A 22503-nucleotide genomic window follows, 5' to 3' on the forward strand; every position below is an offset into this window, starting at 1 on the left:
AGAAATTACACAAAATTAACAATAGACAGGAAGAAGAAAATTAAATGGAGAAAAGAGGAGTAGACAGCACAAAGTAAGTTTATAAAGACAAATGTTGTTTTTGCAGATTTGGAGTCAAAACTGGTTATGTACCTTACAAGTATTTCTTAAAAAGGTAACTTGCCTGCAGGTCAGAATTTCCTTCAGACTGCTTCAGTCTTAAAGCAGTCTCAAGTCTTGATTTGTCCACTTGCACAAATGATAATGATAATAACTTGATACTGAAGGGAAAACGAGCATAAACCTAAACATAAATTAAATACGTGTGTTTGTGTGTGAGACTGTGGGGTTGGGTTGTGATTGAGCTCTTGCATGCTCGGTGGGAGTGATTCATGAAGATAATTAACTGCTCGAACATTTTTCTAAAGGTCTCACCTTAGCATCGTGTTACTTCCCGAATGACATTTAAGAACCTGCCTTTGCTTGCACATAAACTTCCACAAATATGCAAATTTTGCCAAAACAACATGCCAGCGCCGTTCCTCTTTATCTTCTGAAGCTTCTCTTTGTTCTTTTTTTAAATCCTTTCTTTCTCCCCGTGGGGAAATTCTTCTCTGCATTGAACCCATCCTTAGTTATTAAGGAGCAGTGGCCTGCAGTGAAGCGCCCAAGGAGCAACTAGGGGTTCAGTGTCTTGCTTAAGGACACTTCGACATGCAACTATGGGGAGAGCGGGGATCAAACCGGGTACCTTGTGGTTACCGGACGACCACTCTCCTCACCAAGCTACAGCCGACCCTTAACCCCCAATCTGCCACTCTGAAAGTGTTGGTGTCGTTTAAAATTATAGTTTGGAACTTTTAATTACGGCAATGCATGTGCATGTTTTAGTTGGTTAACTCAAGGCACAAACTAAATTAAGACAGAGGAAAGAGATTGTTGATGAATGGACTTTAAATGTAGAGAATTTTTCTAGTCTCGCACACTTTAACAGGTTTTCTAAAAATTGCCTGATATTTTGGAGATCTTGTTTGACGGGCTAAAGGAAATATTGTAATGCATGGACCTTTATAATAATAATAATAATAATAATTCAACTTATATATCGCTTTTCTAAATACACAAAGACGCTTAGAACTTAACAATCTCAAATTGTTTTAAATTCAGCACTAACATTAAGAATACACAGGGATATGGTATTACTTTATTCTTCTCCAGGGGGAAATTTAGTGAAGCAGCAGCAAACATGGTTACGTATATACAATACAATAAAAAAAAATAGGAGGGTAGGACATATTTTATTTACATTTCAGAATTTAAATAGTAAAAAGGTTTAATTTTTTTAACTTGTATTCAGTAAATCTAAAGTATAAAGTGAAAACAGTGCAAAGTGTATTGATGTAAATTTAAGAAGGGATCTGGTCAGAGGTGATTTATTATAACGTCTTATTGCAGTTGGCAGCAGTGTTCTCCTATATCTGTCCTTGTGACAGCGGAGCTGAGGCAGTCTGTTGGAGAACGTGAACCGCCGTCAGTAGGTGGTGGATATTAATTAATTAGAACAGTCAGGTAATTTCTGAACTTTACTTTAATGCAGCCTTTAAAACCAGGATAAGACAACACTTGCGGCATATTACAACATCTAAATCTGAGACGATATGCAGTCTCAAATCCTGAGGTATTGTGGTATCACAGTACATCTATATACATACAAATACATCCTGCATGCAGTGAAACAGTCATATTTTCTGAGATGGTATTGTGAAAATCTCATACCGCGACCACCATTAATGTGTACAGGCCAACATTCGCTCACTGGATTCAAATGACCTGGACGGGGGAATGCACGATCATTAAAGTAGTTGTTTTTGGTTCATCTTATTGAAAACAACCGCGTTGTTTGACCGTTCACTCTCTGGATTAAGCATCTGCTCATGCAAACTCAACATTTCTTACGGCTGCTAGTTAAAAAGCATCCAACTCAACTCACAGGACGGATTTTGTTGTGAAGAAGCCGCAGGAAACACAATGATTCAAAACGCATGAGCGAAACAAGAAGCAGCCACAGCTGCAGATGAAACGCTGCAGGCAACAACTTCGAAGTAAGGTTACCAACTATAAAATCAGAACACACTTGCAATCACTACTGACTTGCTGCACTGTAGACGGGTACACCAACTGTTCTTCAGGCATATTTCCAACTAAATAGCTGCTCAAAGAGCGTTTGCTGTTGTATTATACAACATTTGTATCAAGACAAACATATATTGCATGTTATTTGTGCAGAATTACTTCAGTAGGAGTAGACCGTGAAGGTGCTACATAGTGCTAGGGCTACTAGGGCGAGTATAAAACTAGCAATATGGCCTATTACTGCCATTTTTACAAATCACAGAAGACACAATATACTTTAAAAGGTGAAATACGTGTCAAAATAACATATTAAACTTTAGACAATCTTCCGATGGGATCCCACCGGCCATGACACCAAATCAAACAGAGGCGTTAACCACCTACCCGATCGGCACCCAGACCACACCCATCTTTGAACTTTGCCTTCATCTTGATCTACACACCAGTAAACTTTGGCGATTGCATCTTATGCGGTTGCAACGCGATTGCAGTGACAAAACCTGTTCACAGAGAGATAGACAAATACCTCACATGGTTCTCAAAACAACCTTAAAGTGAAAACAATACTTTTTTTAAATGTCTGACAACCTGCCTAAGATGATGCATGAAGGAATAAAATGTAGCCAAACCTGCCACCCTCATGCTATACAAAAAGAAGCCACGTGCTTCACCCCCAGACACCAGTCTGAATGAGTTGGAGACAACCACTGAAACATTTACATTGGTGTTAGAGCGACAAGATGTTTGTGTAACAATGGAAAGAAGTGTACTTCCAACAATGCGATTCAAGAGTTAGTGTGTAGGCCGAGGCTCTGGAAGAAATGACAGGAAAGACGACCGTAGACTCTTAACCAGCATCATAAAGAGCGCTGTGAACGTGTCTGCAAGTCTCTGCAGTATGTGTCAGCTGTGATAGACTAGTGACCTGTCCTGACCGCTCGTCAATTACATGCCACCTCTCTACCAGCTGTTCTGGATCAAGTCCAAAATCATGCATCTCCTTTAATGTGAAAAAGAGCTTTAATGTGGAGAAAAAAAAGCTTTAAATTAGATGTATGATTGTAGAATTGATCCTGAGCTTAATATCTCTGTTTGTTTCATTTTAGTGCTGGATTTAAAACAATTTGATATTGTTAAGGTCCATGCATCACAATATTTCCCTCAGCCCGTCAAACGAGACCTCTAAAATATCAGGCAACTTTTAGAAAACCTGTTAAAGTGTGCAAGAATAGAAAAGTGCTCTACAATTTAAAGTCCGTTCATCAACAATCTCTTTCGTCCATTTTGATTTAGTTTGTGCCTTGAGTTAAGCAACTGAAACATGCAAATGCAAAGTCATAATTCAAAGTTACAAAACTTTCAAAGCGGCAAGCTAAGGATCAAAGAGTAGCTTTAGAAAACAAAGAGGGCCGGTGCTGAAATGTTGTTTGGCAAAATTTGTGTATCTGTGCGAGTTCATGTACAAGCAAAGGTGTGTTCTTAAATGTCACTCGGGAAGTAACACGATGAAAAGGTGGGACCTTGAGAAAAATGTTAGAGCAGTTGGTTACCTTCATGAATCTTTCAGGGTTACAGGGACTGAAACTCAAGAGCATGACTCAGGGGCAGATGGACAAGCGAAACTCTTTTACTAGTTTTAGGCATGGTCAAAACCAGGAGGTCAGTCGAAACAGGCAAACAAATCCGAGAAGGGGCATGAGAGTTAATTAACCAGGCAGACAGCATGAAAACGACCATATATAAAGGGGAATTCGTGACAGAATCACTCCAAGCGAACATGCCAGAGCTCCAACACAACCCAATCCTACAGTCTTACACACAAACACATATATGTAAGTTTAGGTTTATGGTCGCTTTGACAGGGACAACCAGGAGCACGTCAGGCTGCTGGCCCTGATGGCATCTCTGGATGTGTGATTGGGGCCTGTCGATTTCAGTTCAGCATTCAACACCATCATCCCCTCCAAACTGAACACTAAACTCAGTGACCTTGGCATCAATACCTCCTTCTGCAGCTGGATGCAGGCCATAGTATGTTAGGTTAGTTAATCACACCTCACCCTGAATACTGGTGTTCCACAGGGCTGTGTGCTGAGTCCTCTCCTCTACTCCCTAGTCACCTGTCTCCAACTGCACGCCTGTACATAGTTCCAATACCATTATCAAGTTTGCAGATGACAATGGTGGTGGGTCTTATCAACAACGATGAGTCGGCCTGCAGGGAGGGGGTCCAGCATCTGGCGGCGTGGTGAACCAACAACAACCTGGCCCTCAACAACAAAAAGACCAAGGAGCTTATTGTCCTCAGAAAGAGTTGCACACACACATAAACCATCAGAATCAGAAAGAATCAGAATCAGAATCAGAATCAGAATCAGAAACAGGTTTATTGCCAAAGAATGTTTTCACAAACAAACGAGGAACTTTTTTTGGCGGAAGGTGCAAGAATCGCGCACCAAGACACCGAGGCGCCGTCCGCGGCGCCATCTAGGAAAGGGTGGATGAAAGATGACAGCATAACATGAGGGAAGAGAGGCGAGAAAAAGAAAAAGCCACCCCCCGACTATGCCCCTAGAGGGGTACAGTGTGGCAGCAGGAGAAACAAAAAACACCATTGCACATAAGCACATACATCTTAGACATGACTTGCAACGAGTAGGAAGGGGGGGAGGGGAGGTAATCCAAAGACTGGGCGATAGCCCCGTCATTGGGGGCAGAAGGTAACCAGCACCGACAAGCAGCCAGCCCGGTCCTTCGCCGTCACGGCGCCGGACGCAGACCCCGTCCTGTCACCCTGGGGGGGCAAAGCAGGCGAAGGCGTGGGATGGGGGGGGGGGTAGTGAGTGCTTTTTCAGTGTGATGGTTGTGTGTGTAAGTGGCCTGATGTATCGTCCTCCCCCAGTCCACAACAGACAAAGTTCTCAGTCCACAAGATGGTCGTTGCCATGGAGATGGCCTTGAAGGGTCCTGGGGAGAAAACAACCACAGGTGTCTGTGGATAGGGGGAAGGGAATGAGAGAGTCTCGCTTCAGTGATCTTCGGAGGAGTTGTTGTTCCAGTCACGGCCTTGGCCAAGGCCCGTCCTGGTAGAGGGAGCGGAAAGCAGATAAGATTGGGATTGTTTGGTCTTCCAGTAGCTGCAATTCAATTTTGCGCACCCACTATTCCTCCATTTTCCTCCCGTTTGCCAATAGGATTTCAAATCGATCCAATTTCATTTGCAGAGCCATCAGCTTCTCCACGATGTTGTCATTCTGACGGTTTAATGCCAAAGTCTGAGTGCCAACAACTCTGCCCAACGCGTCAATCATGTCGGGCAGCCTTAGGGGGCTTTTAACAGCTGTCACCGTTTCCTTAATTTTCCGATAAGCCAGGGCAGCGCCAAAGCAATGGAGCGGAGCTGGAGCGCGACACCAGCTTTAGGTTTCTGGGTGTCCACATCTCTGAAGACCTTTCTTGGACCCTCAACACCGTAACCCTGGACCAGAAGGCACACCAGCGTCTTTTCATCCTACGGAGACTGAAGAAAATCCACGTTTCCTTTGATTCTGGTGAAAAAGAGCATTCAATGTGCAAAATAACTTTAATGTCAAAAAGAGCTTAGAATTTAAAAAAAGAGCTTTAGTGTGAAAAGGAGCTTTATTGTGAAAAAAGAGCTTTGATATATAACCTTTCAGAAATAATACAAATATATAAATATTTAATGCCCTATAAAAAATGCCCTGCTATTACCTCCAACTACCCCACGGGCATCCTGAGTGGGAGGATTGATGAGTAGGCCTTTTGATAATAATTGGTGGTGTCTAGCTTTGTTCTCAGATTCAAAGATATATACAGAGAACCAGCGACATGAAAAAAAAAAGATCTTTATGGTTTGATTTCATATGTTTCACATTGAAATACAGTTTCTTCTATGTTATTAAAAGCGTTCACACTGTCACCAAATTGAGCTCAGAGTTCTCATCATTGATCCGCTAAGCACCAACCTAAGGCTTGTTGGGTCTGCAGATGCCTTTGTAGTTCACATGCTAAAGCCAAATGAATGAGAAAAGTATGTTGAGATTCTTTCTATATGGTTGATTTTTACATAATCAACTAAAAGCAGAGTCTGTTATGCACCAGTGAATGGGCATTGCAGTGTGTTCTCTGCTCAACACCTTTTGGGCTAATGGCACGCCAAGATAACACTCATGTCTGCACTTGAAAAACCAGGTGTTGCAGAAACAGAAAATGGCAATTAAATGAGCAGTTTTAAAGAAATGTCTAAATGTTTAGCAAAAAGTGATTCTTATCAAGTTCAGGTACATATCTGTAAGGGGTTTTCATCGGGAAAAAAAATTCATTTTTAATTAAAGTTGCTTTTGTCTGCAACTATGTATGCTCATCAAATCAATTTGAAATAATAGTTTATTTTAGTACTTTTTCTCGACGAATTAGATAAATACTATATATGTGCTTATTAGTAGATCACTGGAGATCTCGGCACACTCAGCACTTTATTTTCATGGACACTTTAACCGACTGGAAATTCACTTTGGTCACTGCCTTGTGTATATATTTCAAGTTTCAAGTTTCAAGTTTCAAGTTTTTATTGTCACATCCCCTTTTATACAAGTATAATCGGTTTGTGAAATTCTTATGTGCAAAACACCCGACAGCAGTAGCAGACTAAAAAAAGAATAAGAATGAGAATAAACTATACAATATCCACACAAAAAAATAAGAAAGTATTAACAATATATATATAAAACAATGTAATAGAATATACATCATGACAATATATATATATAAAACAATGTAATAAAATATACACTTTTTGAGACAATATATATATATATGTATATACATACAATATATATATACAATATATATATATATAAAACAATGTAATAAAATATACACCATGGCCATAGATATTCACAGAATATGTTCTGGTGTATAGTGTTAATGAGGGTCTCAGTCCTTGTTCAGCAGCCTGATGGCCTGACTGAAGAAGCTGTCACTCAGTCTGTTTGTGCGGCACTTGATACTGCGGTATCGCCTGCCTGACGGTAGAAGGGTGAACAGTTTGTGGCCGGGGTGGTTATTGTCTTTCATCATCCGTTTGGCCCTGGCCACGCACCGCTTGGTGTATATGTCCAGGATGGAGGGAAGCTCACCTCCAACGATGTACTGTGCCGACCGCACCACCCTCTGTAGTGCCCTACGCTCTAGGGCGGTGCAGTTCCCGTACCAGACGGTGATGCAACCTGTCAGAACACTATCGATGGTACTGGTGTAGAATGATCTGAGGATGCGGGGGGCCAGGTTGAATTTCCTCAGTCGCCTAAGGAAATACAGGCGTTGTTGGGCCCTTTTCACCACGTGAGTGGTGTGCGTGGTCCATGTGAGGTCCTCGGAGATGTGCACGCCGAGGAACTTGAAGCTGCTGACCCTCTCTACTGCAACTCCGTCTATGGAGATGGGGGTGTGCTCTCCTCTCCGCTTCCTGTAGTCCACGATCAGCTCCTTGGTCTTCTTGACGTTGAGGACGAGGCTGTTCTCCTGGCACCACTGTACCAGTGATCCAACCTCCTCCCTGTAGGCTGTCTCGTCGTCGCCGGTGATCAGCCCCAACACTGTTGTGTCGTCAGCAAACTTGATGATGACGTTGGAGCTGTGCATGGCCGTGCAGTCGTGGGTGTACAGGAGTAGAGGAGAGGGCTCAACACGCATCCCTGAGGGGCTCCCGTGTTGAGGGTCAGCGGCTCTGAGGTGGTACTGCCCATCCTCACCACCTGGCGGCGGCCCGACAGGAAGTCCAGTATCCAGCTGCACATGGTAGAGTGCAGGCCTAGACCTCTGAGCTTGGTGTCGAGCTTGGCGGGAACAATAGTGTTGAACGCTGAGCTGTAGTCCACAACCAGCATTCGCACACAACAGTTCCTCCTCCAGGTGGGAAAGGGCGGTGTGAAGTGCCATGGCAATTGCGTCGTCGGTGGATCTGTTTTGACGATATGCAAATTGCCATGGGTCCAGCGTGGCAGGCAACATGGAACAAATGAAGTCCTTGACCAACCTCTCTTAGCATTTACTGACAATCGAGGTGAGGGCTACGGGTCTCCAGTCATTCAGGCAGGTTACCTTGGGGTGTTTGGGGACAGGCACAATGGTGGACATCTTGAAGCTCTCAGGAACAACAGCCTGGGACAGGGAGAGGTTGAAGATGTCTGCGAAGACTCCTGCCAACTGGTCTGCACATGCTCTGAGGGCGCTGCCGGGATGTGGTCGGGACCTGCCGCCTTCCGGATGTCCACCCGCTTGAAGGCTCTGCGCACGTCAGCCTCTGAGATGATCAGCAGGCTGGTCTCCTCGGGCAGCGCTGCCTTGGCGGGCTGCCGTTCACGATGAACCGAGCAAAGAATGTATTTAGCTCGCCTGGGAGGGAGGTAGAGGAGTTCTCTTCACCGCTGGTTCTCCCTCTGAAGTCCGTGATTGTCTGTAGCCCTTCCACACACCTCTCACGTCATGGCTCTTGAGCTTTTCCTCCACCTTGCTCCTGAACTCCCGCATGGGAGTGACGATGGTCTCACGGAGGTCGTGGCGGGCTCTTTGTATTCCGCCATATTCCCGAGTCAAAGGCGGTGTTACGCGTGGAGTGCAGCGCGAACATCGCCATTTATCCACGGTTTCTGGTTGGGATAAATCCGAACCGACTTGGTAGGAACAACGTCATCTATGCATTTCTTGATGAACCCGGTGACTGAGGACGCGTACTCACTGACGTTGTTGTCCGACGCGACCCTGAACACATCCCAGTCAGCACGTTCAAAACAATCCTGTAGCATAGACTCCGATTGGTCCGACCAGCGTTGCACTTCCTTCACAGCGATTGGTTGCTGCTTCAGCCTCTGCCTGTAGGCGGGGAGTAGTTGGATGGAGCGGTGGTCCGATTTGCCGAACGGTGGGCGGAGGAGGGCTTTGTATCCATCCCGGAAGGGAGTGTAGCAGTGGTCGAGAATCCGCTCCCCCCGCGTGTTGCTTGTTATGTGTTGGTAGAACTTGGAGAACTTTCTTCAGGTTCGCTTTGTTGAAGTCCCCGCCACAATGAAAGCAGCCTCGGGTGTGCCGACTCCTGCTCGCTGATCGCTCCGTAGAGTTCCTTCAGCGCTATGTCCGTGTTAGCTTGAGGCGGAATGTACACAGCAGTTACGGTGACTGCTGTAAACTCCGCGTAGCCAGAATGGTCGACACATGAGCATTAGGTACTCCAGGTCCGGGGAACAGATCAACTTGAGGGTATGTACATGACTTTGGTTGCACCAAGATCTGTTTATCATGAGGCATAACCCCCTCCACGATCTTTACCAGAGAGAGTCTTTGTTCTGTCCGCGGTGGACGGAAAATCCTGCCGGCTCGATGGCTGAGTCGGTAACCTCCTCCGACATCCATGTCTCCGTAAGGCAGATGATGCAGTTGTCCTTAGTTTCCAGGTGGAATTGAATACGAGCCTGTAGCTCGCATAGCTTATTGTCCAAAGACTGTACATTTGCCAGTAAAATGGTGGGTAGTGGGGTCGATTGGCTCGACGTCTCAGCCTAACCAGCACGCCAGCTCGCTTCCCCCTCCGTCGGCGACGTTTGCGTGAGATCGCGCCTAAAATGGACGGAGATAGTTCCGCTACTGTTCCTGGCGGGACGTCCGAGTAAGAGTTGAAAAACTCTGGTAGGCGGCGAGCAACTGCCGATCCAATCTCCAGAAGTGTGCATCTGTCGTACGTTAACTGGCTGCTAACGTTTTGTGCAAAAATAGTCGCAATAAGAAGAATAAATAACAAAAAACTACTACAAAATCCGGGAGCTCGCAACACAGCAGCCATCACGTACGGCGCCATATCACCAGATATCACGTCGATAACGCTATAGTTTCATCTGTATATTTAGTACTTTAGTATTATTATGTAGTATTGTAATTGTGTTTTATTATTTTTAACTTTTATTTGTATTAAATCTCTAATGTGCACCCACTGCTGTGATCCTGAAATTTCCCCACTGTGGGACTAATAAAGGTTTCTCTTATCTTATTATTACATTACTCAGTGCTAGTACAAACAAAAAGAGAGAGAGAGGTGTGAGAAGATAAAAGATTAATTAGACTGAGCTAAATGAGTTTGGGTATTTTTATTGGCTTGGAACTGGCTATTGGAACAAAGAACTGGTGACAAGGCTGAGCCAGAAATGGATGTGAAACTAATTCTCGAATGTAAACGATGAAGAAGTAAACACATAAAAAGACAAATAGTCCTTGCACCTACAAAGAGATTTGATGTATTCTACTGGCACGAAATGGTAGAATCAGTGTCCCTTATAATATGTGCCTCATTGATGTTGTTTTTGTACTCATTGAAACTGACTTTGTCTGTCTTCTTTGGATTTGTTTTGTATTCTGTTACGTGTCATGTGTTTCTCCCCTCCCCCCTTGCTTTTCTCTCTAGGTGCCAATCAGGTTATTGGTTTCCATCTGTGGACCTGGACCTGTACTTGTATAGCAAGTATAAAAATACTTTAAAAACGATACCGGTGCCTCAACGGTGCCTGATCAGATACTTAGAAAATTCAAATAAAATGCAGATTGATAACATTCAAGATTTTTTTTTGCCAAGGTACATTTCTTTCTTTAACCTGAACAGTGTATTTAGTGTTTTAAAGTATACTATAAATATAAATAATACAAAACACTTGGCTTCAAACTAGAGCTTGAAACTTTTTTACTTCAAACTATGAATAATAAAAACAGTTTACAGTATACTTAAATAAATACAAAACACACACACACTCACTCTGTATGCTTCAAACGTTTTTGTACTCATTGAAACTGACTTTGCTGTGTCCTTTGGATTTATTTTGTATTCTGTTACATGTTACGTATTTCTCCCCTCCCACCTTGTTTTTATCTTTAGGTGCCAATCAGGTGATTGGTTTCCACCTGTGGACCTGGACCTGTACTTGTACAGCACTTTTCTAGTCTTCCGACCACTCAAAGTGCTTTAACACTAGGGATGGGTACTGTGTTTCTGTATTTGTTTTACTTTTAACATAGCTTGGTTAATGGTTTTCCACTGCCTCCAGTCTTTATTAAGCTGTAGGCTAATTGACTTTGAGCTCGAACACTGCACATGTGTTGCAACTGAACAATGAAATGTTACCATGTTCATTTTTCATTTTTGATTATCACGAACTAATTCAGCGATTGCAAACTGTGACATTTAAACAATTCACCACACTTTAATTTAATTTCATTATTATAATTTGTTTTCCATTTTTGGAGGAAGAAGGTGAGAGCTACAAGTTGTCACCTCTGCAACACTGTCAGCCGCACCCTGAATACCAGCCCCAGGTCATTCATATCTTTGATCGGGACTTGCCCTTTAACTCTCATGTGACGCAAATCTCAAGTAATGCGTTTTTTCATCTACGTAGCATTTTAAAAGTCAGGGACATCTTGTCTCAGATTACTGCAACTCTTTATTATCAGGCTGCTCAATAAGTCTCTTAAGTCTCTCCAGTTAATCCATAATTATGCAGCTTGTGTACACAAACAAATTAAGACTAGAGATCACATTTCCCCCTGTATTAGCTACTCCGCACTGGCTCACTGTAAAATCAAGAATCACATTTAAAATTCTTCTCCTAACCTACAAAGCCTTAATTGGTGATGCTCCATCATATCTTAAGGAGCTTGTAGTACCATATTGCCCCACTAGAAAGCGGTGCTCACGAAATGCGGGGCTACTTGTGGTACCTAGAGTCTTAAAAAGTAGGATGGGAGCCAGAGCCTTCAGTTATCAAGCTCCTCTTTTATGGAACCAGCTTCCAATTTCAGGCAGACACAGTCACCTCATTTAAGAGTAGACTTAAGACTTTCCTCTTTAATAGTGCTTATAGTAAGGGCTGAATCAAGTTTGCCCTGGTCCAGCCCCTATATTTCTATTTCTTGGGCTTTTTCCTGATCCGATGTGCGGTCCTGGGACATGGATGTCGTATGTGTACAGATTGTAAAGCCCACTGAGGCAAATTTGTAATTTGTGATATGATATGATATGATATCCCTTTATTCGTCCCACAGTGGGGAAATTTCAGAAATCACAGCAGCGGTGCACATCAGAGCATCAATGAAAATAAATATAAAACACAAAACTAAATACTAATACTAATACTAAATATACAGGGGGGAAACAAAGTAAAGTGCTGAGTTTGCCAGGATCTCCAGCGATCTACTGCAGTGTGTTGTGCAGCCTGACAGCAGCAGGAAAGAAGGACTTGTGGTTCCTCTCCCTCAGACACCGGGGAGGAATCAGCCGGTGGCTGAAGGAGCTGTGCAGAGCTGCGAGAGTGTCATGCATGGGGTGGGAGGTGTGGTTCATCAGGGACGATAGCTTTGCCATCATGCTCCAGTCCCCCACCACCTCCACAGTATCCAGAGGACACCTCAGCACACTGATATTGGGCTATATCAAATAAACTGAATTTAATTGAATTGAATTCAGAGCCATCAGGAGTAAAACGGTTTGCTATAAGGTTGACACACGCACAGACTTGAATCTCCCTTCCTTGCTTCATTGCAGTTTGAGCAGTCTAACACATTATCTGTCTTGTTAGTATGCTGATAGTCTGATTAATTGAGACTAACTGACATGAGGGTGTGTATTGTGGTCGGTTACCGCCCTCTTTTGGCTGAAAGGCAGCACACCATCCAAAGTCAATGACATCCTCCTCTTGTCTCCTAAAACCAGTAACTAATACAATATTTATTCCATTTGTTTGTTTGTTTATTTTGGCACACTATTCACCTCATCACGTGGTATGGTTAAACCGTTGGTTCTATAGCTACACTTAGTTTGCTGACTTCATCATGAGTGATGACACTAAAATAAATATAAGTTCATGGAATGTTAGGGGTCTTAGGAAGATAGTGAAATTAAAACAAGTAATGTCGAGAATGAAGCAGCTAAAAACACAGATAGCTTTTATTCAAGAAACCCATTTGCTTTCCAGTGAATACATTCCCTTGAAAAGAAGCTGGTCAGGTCATGTCGGCCTCATTCTCCTCCCAAACGAGAGGGGTAGCAATACGTATTCACTCATCTGTTCCATTACGAGTTTACAATACTATACAAGACACAGCAAGTAGGTGTGTCATTGTCCAGGTCTCTTTATGAATCCATTTTAATTTAGTATGTCTATATGGTCCTAACAACGATTATGAACAGTTTTATAATAACCTGTTCCTAACTGTATCACCATTGCATGGTCCCATTTGTAGGGAAGGAGACTTTAACTGTACTCTTAATCCAACACTGGATACATGAGGTGTGGACACCTCACATACGCAAAGTAGGAAGGAAATAAAATATTTTTTTTGCAAGTTACATCTTTGTGACATCTGGAGATATAAGAACCCCTCCAGACGGGAATACTTATGTCACTCTTACTCCTGCATAAACTATTTCCTCAAGTCAATGCCTAATGTGAATGACTGTATAAAATAGCGTCATTTCAGATCATGACTTACTAATCAATTACACTCTCAAAGCAGCCAACAAGGGCCCCGTTATATGGCGATGGAGCCCACGACAGGGCTCTCAAGTCTCACGCATTGAGCGTGAGACTCACGCATTTCGGTCTTATCTCACGCACTCCCGCCACACATCTAATTCCTCACGCTGAAAAAACCTCGGCTATTTAATGCTTGAATGCAGGGGTGCTCAATACGCCGATCGATTGTTGAGTAGAAATAGTCACTAGCACCCCCCCCCCCCGTCGACAACTCTTTTCGGCTCGATGCCGGCGCGCGCAACAGTCAGCTGTATCGGGTGCTGATGGAAATCTCACGCTTGCCTGTCTTCAAAACTTGAGAGCCCTGCCACGATGATTACATGATAACAAAGTTTTTCAAAATATTGGATATTGGAAATATTAATAATCCAAATAATTTTATTTCTTCCTTATTGCCGTTTATTCGGGGACAGTACACAGGCTACTGTGGGCCGTAGCCTACGCCAAACAACAGTGAACACTGTTAAACATTATACTATGTCTGCTACAGGTCATAGACTCGCTTCACACACAAGTAACACAAAACAACAACAACCCACATGTGTCCCAGCCACCCCCATAGGTAGCGAGGATGATTGACAGCTTTCACAGCTACACAGAGGTCATGAGACCTTCACTGACCTCCTGAACTCAGTAATTGCCAATACCAATCTTCTTATCGATAACAACTTCTTCCTGTAAACACAATAACACTTATAACATGACAGCTTGACATTACATGTCCCTCAGTCTGTTACAGTATTATCTAATAGTGGCGGGCCGTGCATTTTCTACCTAGGCCTTCAATGCTGTCTTACTACAGCTGAACAACCTAATGTAAGATATTAGTTCACCGGTGCGGGGCTTTTATTGTGAAGGAGCAGATGGAAAAAGATAAAGTTGCAGTGTTTCTTGTGTTATTAAGTAACGTAAAAGCCTCAGTTACACTAATTCAGAGAATCGTATCGTACATGTAAGTGTATATTTATATCGATGTATGTGTGTGCATTTATGTATGTACATGTGTATATATCAGAGAATTTGTGACAGGGTTCATACACATGCTGACCAATAGATCTCCAGGACCTTTCCAGGACTTTAAACCAAATTTCCATGATTAAACATTTTGTGAAAACTCTGTGTATACATGACAAAGTGGGAAGATGTAGGATTTAAACTACCAATGAGAATTCCAAAGCATACCGTATATATATCGTGTAAATTCACATTTGAATATAACAGATTTGCATTACTTTTCCAAAAATGTTGGGATTTTACTTTTTTTAAATGACTTTTCCAGGCCTGGAAATAGCCATTTAAAAATTCCATGACTTTTCCAGGTTTTCTATGACTGTACGAACCAGCAGCTAATAGGGACTTTAACCCTTTAGGGATTTCCAGGAGTAGGTATGCCATGACTCACTAAATTACAGTACCTTCAAGCTCATGCAACGATTAACTGCTTCAATGCTTTAGGTTTGTGGTGCAGAGATTTAGAATTACATCCTGAGAATTAAAATGAAGACAACACTGCATGGTCTGAGTCAATGAAAATACCTGAGTTTATTTCAGAACCGAACAGAACATGATATTTTTCATCTCATGACATTTTGTTGCTTTTTATTGTGCTTACTATCTGGTTGAGGATGAAGCAAAAAGATCTGTATCAACTGGTTACTGTTTAAAAGAAGTTACACCCAAAAATGTCTCAGAAAAGCTGAGGAAAGTTGAGAGCTGAAACTTGTCCGGTTCCTTCAGCTGCATGTGCATACCATTATTACAAATGGGGTGAAAACAGGGAGAGTGGAGGTTTGCAGAGTCCTCAGTTGTTGCAGTTGCCCTGTGAGTGAGAGAGAGAAATAGGGAGACAAGAACGGTGTTAAGGGAGGGATGTCGGAACTGAGTCGAAGAGGAAGTGGACGGGTTCGTTGTGCTTAAGTTCTTAGTGCACGGGAAATTCGCTGTGTTCGGGGCGTGGTCTTCTTTCCCAAAGTAAGTTTTATTAAACACAATTTCTGTCATTATTTCTGCATCTAGTGAAGCTGCAAGACAATTCCTTTTTCCTTTTCAAATAAAGAAAAGAATGAGACAGGCTTATGATTTCTCGACTGAAGAAAAGTAGCATTATAAGTATAACATTTCAAAACAAAGCACGACTCACAGACTTATGAGTGTATTCAGACGTCACGACCGTGGTTTTCTGGTGGGTGGAATTTGAGCCACTGTAGGGAGCAGAAAAGAAAACCCATTCGCACTATCATAATTAATAAAGGCATGGCTACAACCATATAACAGTTTAAACCAGTGTTTCCCTCAACACTGGTCTAAACTGAGACAAGCTGTTGCAGTGGAGTGTACTGAGCAGGTCAATGAGCAGCTGATTCTACAAAACAGCAACGTAAGACAGTAAATTCAAGTGCACTCTTGATTTGTGCTAACTCCTTATACAAACTAACCCAATCACACCAGCCACATTATTTGTAAAATATGGCATGAATTATGCAGACTTCATTCAATGTATAGACTGGAGAAAATAACTCCCCAGAAACACAAATATGATTGCTGCAAATATTGTGATGCACTTATGAGCTTCAATTGCCTGAGCTTTTTTATTTTAACTGAAGGACTATCATGTCTACACAGGGAGAAATTAATGTTGGGATAAAACCAGCTGTCATGAATAATATTTGATAGAAAACAGAGCTCTCCAGGGCCCCTGCGAGGAAAGCGCAGATTAAATAGTTGTAAAGTTAAAATTAAGTCATACCTCATTCCGCCAACCGTGCAGCCGGACATGCCGCCTCCCATTGTGGTCATCATTCCGCCTGACATGCCACCTCCCATTGTGGTCATCATTCCGCCTGACATGGCGGTACCGCTCGCCATACCGCCTGACATGGCGGTACCGCTCGCCATACCGCCTGACGTTCCGCCTGATGCACAGCGCACCACTGTGTTTGACGAACTGGTCATCATACCGCCTCCCATTCCGCCTCCCATTCCGCCTCCCATTCCGCTTCCCATTCCGCCTCCCATTCCGACTTCCATTCCGACTCCCATACCGCTCGACATTCCGCTTGATGCAGAGTGCATCACTTTCTTTGACGAACTGCTCATCATTCCGCCTCCCATTCCGACTCCCATACCGCTCATCATTCCGCCTCCCATTCCGACTCCCATACCGCTCATCATTCCGCCTGACATTCCGCCTCCCATGCCGCCTCCAGAGGACTCGGAATAGCTGTAGGAGTATCCGCCATCGCATCCATCACCGCCTCCTTGCACGACCTTGGTTTGTTCGTAATGGGTGGTGCTCACGCTCTTTGAGTTGCCGGACCCACACCCAATGTTTCCGTCCATATTCATTCTGACACGGACTCTTTGGAATGTAATGTGCGAAACTCACTGTCCACCTGCCGGCTTGGTCCTCTCGGTCAGACTGCAGCTGAGGAGCAGTGGAGGGTACTTTTTAAAGACTGGTGAACGCACCTCTTTGCCACTCCCCAACTTCCTGAGCCAAAAAAACTTCCCATCAGACTCAGCTTGAGGCAGAGAGCGTGTTTGTGCTTGTATATATGTGTGGGCATTAACTTTAAAAAGGTTATGATATTGGAGAAAGATTTTAAAAAGGTTCAGGCATTTTTCAAGTTTGAACAATATCAGGAGGGGAGTTACCTACTTTTGGGAAGTTGAGCACAGTTTGGCAACATTTAAGATTTTTGCAAAGTGTAGACTTTTGGTTATCTGTAGTGGATAATTTGGAAGGTGTTGGAAAGTAAGGACCTCTCGCCTGGCCCTGACGGCTTCAAACGGCTGTTTGAGGGCTAAGAATCAGTTTCGAGTTTAAGGTTAGAATGAGGTTCACGTTCACATTAAGTGTGCGAGGAGAAGCAGACTCTGAATGTTGCACAACACTGACAAACAGACAAAGTTGACTGCTGTAAAGGTCAAAAAGCTTCACCGTAAAGCGCTGCAATGTCATCTGACACAACAGTGAAACTTTAAGTTAACACAACAACCAAGTGCATATCTCTACTCCCTTCCTTCAGTTCTTTTCAAACTTTTATCTGTAATCTGCACGAATGCTTTGTTATTTGTAGGCATTAACTTAAGAAGGACATTTTATATATATATATATATAGATATATAAAATAACATTTAGTATAATATCATATATAAATACCATATATATATACACAATATAAATATCATAAATATATTACAATAACATATGAATATCCTGTAATATAAATCACATATATATATATATATCTATATATATATATATAAAATCTAATAGAACATGTATATATTTTAAGATCGCCCTATGTGAGTCTTTTTTATCCTCATTGTGTTTCTTCACCTCCTCCTGTGTCCGTCGTCCAGTTGGTAGCGACGTTCATATGAGTTTTCATGTGTGTCCTGGTGTTCTCATCAGAATCAGAATCAGAATCAGAAACAGGTTTATTGCCAAAGAATGAATGTTTTCACAAACAAACGAGGAAATTTTTTTGGTGGAAGGTGCAACATTTGGACATGACAAACAACAATCAACGCAAGGAGGGAGGAGGAGTGGGAGGAAGAGGGAGGAGGAGGAAGAGGAAGGAGCGGGAAGAAGGAGGAGAGAGGAAGGTGGAAGAAGAGGTGGTAGTCCTGGGGGTGACAGTCAGTCAGTCCCGGGGTCCATTGATGAGCCCGACCGCCGTCGGAAAAAGCTATTGGTGTGGCGGGAGGTCGTGGTCATGATGGACGCAGCCTCCTCCCGAGGGAGGGACTCGAACAGGAGTGTCCAGGGTGGGAGGATCGGCGACAATCTTTCTGGACCGCGTCAGTGCCCTGGAAGTGAACAGGACCTGGAGGAAGGCAGATTGCAGCCGATAACCCTCTCGGCCGAGCGGATGATGCTCTGCAGCCTGCGCTTGTCTTTGGCTGTGGCTGCAGGGTGCCAGACGGTGATGGAGGAGCAGATGATGGACTCAACGATGGCCGTGTAGAACTGTACCATCATCTTCCCTGGCAGGTTGAATTTCCTCAGCTGCCTCAGGAAGAACATCCTCTGCTGGGCCTTCTTGGAGATGGAGCCGATGTTCAGCTCCCACTTGAGGTCCTGGGAGATGATGGAGCCCAGGAAGCGGTAGGACTCCACAGCGTCGCCGGGGGAGTCACACAGGATGAGAGGGGCGGGTGGGGCTGCATTCCTCCTGAAATCCACAACCATCTCCACTGTCTTCAGAGCGTTGAGCTCCAGGTTGTTCTGGCTGCACCAGGTCACCAGGTGGTCAGTCTCCCACCTGTAGGCGGTCTCGTCCCGCCAGAGATGAGTCCAATGAGGGTGGTGTCATCCGCGAACTTTAGGAGCTTGACGGACTGGTGACTGGAGGTGCAGCTGTTGGTGTACAGGGAGAACAGCAGAGGGAGAGAACACAGCCTTGGGGAACCCGTGCTGGTGGTCCGGGAGCCTGAGACGTGTTTCCCCAGCCTCACGTGCTGCTTCCTGTCGGTCAGGAAGTCTGTGATCCACCTGCAGGTGGAGTCGGGCACGTGCAGCTGGGAGAGCTTGTCCTGCAACAGGGACGGGATGATGGAATTGAAGGCAGAGCTGAAGTCCACAAACAGGATCCTGGCGTAGGTTCCTCGGGAGTCCAGATGCTGGAGGATGTAGTGAAGGGCCATGTTGACTGCATCGTCTGCAGACCTGTTGGCTCTGTAGGCGAACTGCAGGGGGTCCAGGAGTGGGTCGGTGATGGTCTTGAGGTGTGACAGGACCAAGCGTTCAAAGGACTTCATGACCACAGAGGTCAGGGCGACGGGCCTGTAGTCATTGAGTCCTGTGATCTTGGGTTTTTTGGGGACGGGGATGATGGTGGAGGCCTTGAAGCAGGCTGGAACGTGGCATGTCTCCAGGGAGGTGTTGAAGATGTCGGTGAACACCGGAGACAGCTGGTCCGCACAGTGCTTCAGGGTGGAGGGGGAGACGGAGTCCGGGCCCGCTGCTTTGCGGGGGTTCTGCTTTTTAAACAGCCTGTTGACTGCTCTCTCCAGGATGACGAGGGGCGTCGCTGAGTTGATGGAGGGTGCTCCAGAGGTGTGAGCCCCTGATGGGCTGGGGAGGGGTGGGCTGATGGTCTGTGGCTGGTTGGTGGGGCTGTGGGGATGGTCTCAGGACTGCTCCATTGTCTTTCAAAGCGGCAGTAGAACTCATTTAGCTCGTCTGCCAGAAGCACATTGTTCATGGAGTGGGGTGATTTGGGCTTGTAGTTGGTGATCTGCCTGAGCCCTCTCCAGACAGAAGCAGAGTCGTTTGCTGAGAGCTGCTGTTGCAGTTTCTCAGAGTACAGTCGTTTAGCATCTCTCACCGCCTTGCTAAACCTGTATTTGGACTCTGTGTACAGGTCCTTGTCCCCACTCCTGAATGCCTGGTCCTTCTGCAGTCTTAGCTTCCTGAGCTCCGCTGTGAACCAGGGTTTGTCGTTGTTATAACTCACCCTGGAGCTGGATGGAATACAGCTGTCCTCACAGAAGCTGATGTAGGAAGTTACAGCCTCTGTGTACTCATCCAGGCTGTTGGTAGCAGTCCTGAAGACATCCCAGTCAGTACAGTCAAAGCACGCCCGTAGATCCTCCAGAGCCTCACTGGTCCACTTCTTGAACTTCCTCACCACAGGTTTGCAGAGCTTTAGTGTCTGCCTGTATGAGGGAATCAGATGAACCATGACGTGGTCAGAGTTTCCCAGTGCAGCTCGAGGGACGGCGTGATAGGCCCTGCTGATTGTTGTGTAGCAGTGGTCCAGAATGCTCTTCTCTCTGGTAGGGCATTTAATTAACTGTCTATATTTAGGGAGTTCGTGGCTGAGGTTTCCTTTGTTAAAATCCCCGAGTACAATAACTAAAGAGTCCGGGAAGGTCCGCTCCACACGCCGTATCTGTTCAGCGAGTGTCTGTTGTGCCTCGTTCACGTTCCCCTGCGGCGGCATGTAAACTCCGGCCAGGATGAATGAAGCGAACTCACGTGGGGAGTAGAAGGGTTTGCAGTGAATGATAAAAGATTCCAGGTCCGGCGAACAGTGCTGTAGAATCACCGTTACGTCGTTGCACCAGCCGTTGTTGAGGTAAAAGCAGATTCCTCCACCCTTTTTTTTACCGGAGAGCTCCGTGACCCGGTCCGCTCGGAACAGCTGGAAGCCAGCGAGCTGGAGCGCAGAGTCTGGTATCGAGCCACTAAGCCATGATTCCGTGAAACACAGAACGGAGGATGAGGAGAAGTCTCTGTCTCTCCCACCAGCAGCTGGAGTTCGTCCAGTTTGTTGCACAGTGAGCGGACGTTGGAGAAATATGCCCGGCAGCGCTGTACGAGATCCCGTTTCCGTAGCCGTACAAGCGCTCCCGAACGTTTCCCTCTCCGCCGGCGTTTCACCACGTGGGCGAAGGTGAGCACACCTTTTACAAAAATGTCCAGTAACTCCACAGAAGTTAAAAACGTTGGAAGTAAATCCGCTGGAGTTGTTCCCCTGATGTTCAAGAGCTCTTCTCTGGTGAAAGAGCTCTGGGAATCCCAGCAGAAAACAGTATTTAAAACGAAAACAATAAAAAACATCGCGCACCAACACACCGAGGCGACCTTTCGCGGCGCCATCAGATTTATGATGGCGCCGCGAACTCATGTTCTCTTAATTATGTGCTTCATGTCCCCTACTCACGTAACTGTCCATGCTGGATCTGTCCCCGTTGATTGATTGAGCAAAATACGGCATTAGCACGACAGCATCCAGCGAGCCAAACCTTTCAGGTGTACCGGTCTCTACAGAAGGTGCCTGTTCTCTTGGAAGCTGATTGGCTAAATTCTATATCACTCAGTTATATTTTCAAGCAGTAATTGGCTAAACTTCTTCTTAGACCCGAATCGATTCCACCCCAGGGAAGCCGAGACATGCAGACAGGCGGAGAGGACGTGCAGGAAAGCATATATTTTGCAAAGATATCCTATTTTACAAATATTACTGGGTACATTCCATATTTCCAAAACACAAATATTCACTAATTAAATATTATTATTATTATTATTATTATTATTGTTATTATTATATATGTTCTCGTTTAGCATGGATCAACTGGAGGGACCTCAGAGACTTATTAGACCAGCCTGATAATAAGGAGTCGCAGTAATCTAGTCTAGAAGTAACAAACGCGTGAACCAATTTTTCTGCATCTTTTTGAGACAAGATGTGCCTGATTTTTTGAAATGTTACATAGAGGGGAAAAGGCAGTACTTGAAATTTGCTTCACGTGGGAGTTAAAGGACAAGTCCCGATCAAAAATAACGCCGAGATTCTTTACAGTGGTATTGGATGCCAGGGCAATGCCGTCTATAGACACCACATCACTCGGTAATTGATCTCTCAAGTGCTATGCCAAGTAAAATAACTTCAGTTTTGTCAGAGTTTAACATCAGGAAGTTGCAGGTGATCCATGTTGTTATGTCTTTAAGACATGCTTGAAGTTTAGCGAGCTGGTTGGACTCCTCTGGTTTGATCAATGGATATAATTGAGTATCATCTGCATGCATAACAATGTTTCCTGATAATATTTTCTAAAGCTGCAGTTTGATCTTTTTTTATCCTTTATTTGTCCACTTGCACAAACGATAATGATATTAACTTGATCCTGAAGGGAAAGCGAGCATAAACCTATACATACGTGTGTTTGTGTGTAAGACTGTGGGATCGGGTTGTGATTGAGCTCTTGCATGCTCACTGGGAGTGATTCATGAAGTTAATAAACTGCTCGAACATTTTTCTAAAGGTCTCACCTTAGCATCGTG

General features: G+C 44.4%; 1 protein-coding gene across 1 annotated transcript; it reads right to left on the minus strand.

The window, feature by feature from the left end:
- Positions 1–15223: 15223 nt before the first annotated feature.
- LOC130194162 (uncharacterized) lies at positions 15224–17109 on the minus strand. Its single transcript, XM_056415051.1, has 3 exons — positions 16453–17109; positions 15847–15907; positions 15224–15525 (listed from the first exon to the last, which is right to left on the minus strand). The coding sequence occupies exons 1-3, from the start codon at positions 17049–17051 to the stop codon at positions 15508–15510; spliced, it is 678 nt and encodes a 225-aa protein (XP_056271026.1). The 5' UTR covers positions 17052–17109; the 3' UTR covers positions 15224–15507.
- Positions 17110–22503: the final 5394 nt, after the last annotated feature.

Source organism: Pseudoliparis swirei, chromosome 5, assembly GCF_029220125.1.
Source record: "Pseudoliparis swirei isolate HS2019 ecotype Mariana Trench chromosome 5, NWPU_hadal_v1, whole genome shotgun sequence".
In the NCBI taxonomy this organism is placed as follows: domain Eukaryota; kingdom Metazoa; phylum Chordata; class Actinopteri; order Perciformes; family Liparidae; genus Pseudoliparis; species Pseudoliparis swirei.

Coding starts and splice junctions, on each gene's coding strand:
- LOC130194162 (XM_056415051.1), bottom strand. CDS start 17,051: ATGAATATGGACGGAAACATTGGGTGTGGGTCCGGCAACTCAAAGAGC. Junction 15,908..16,452: donor TGCACGGTTGGCGGAATGAG/GTATGACTTAAT, acceptor TGCTCCCTACAG/TGGCTCAAATTCCACCCACC.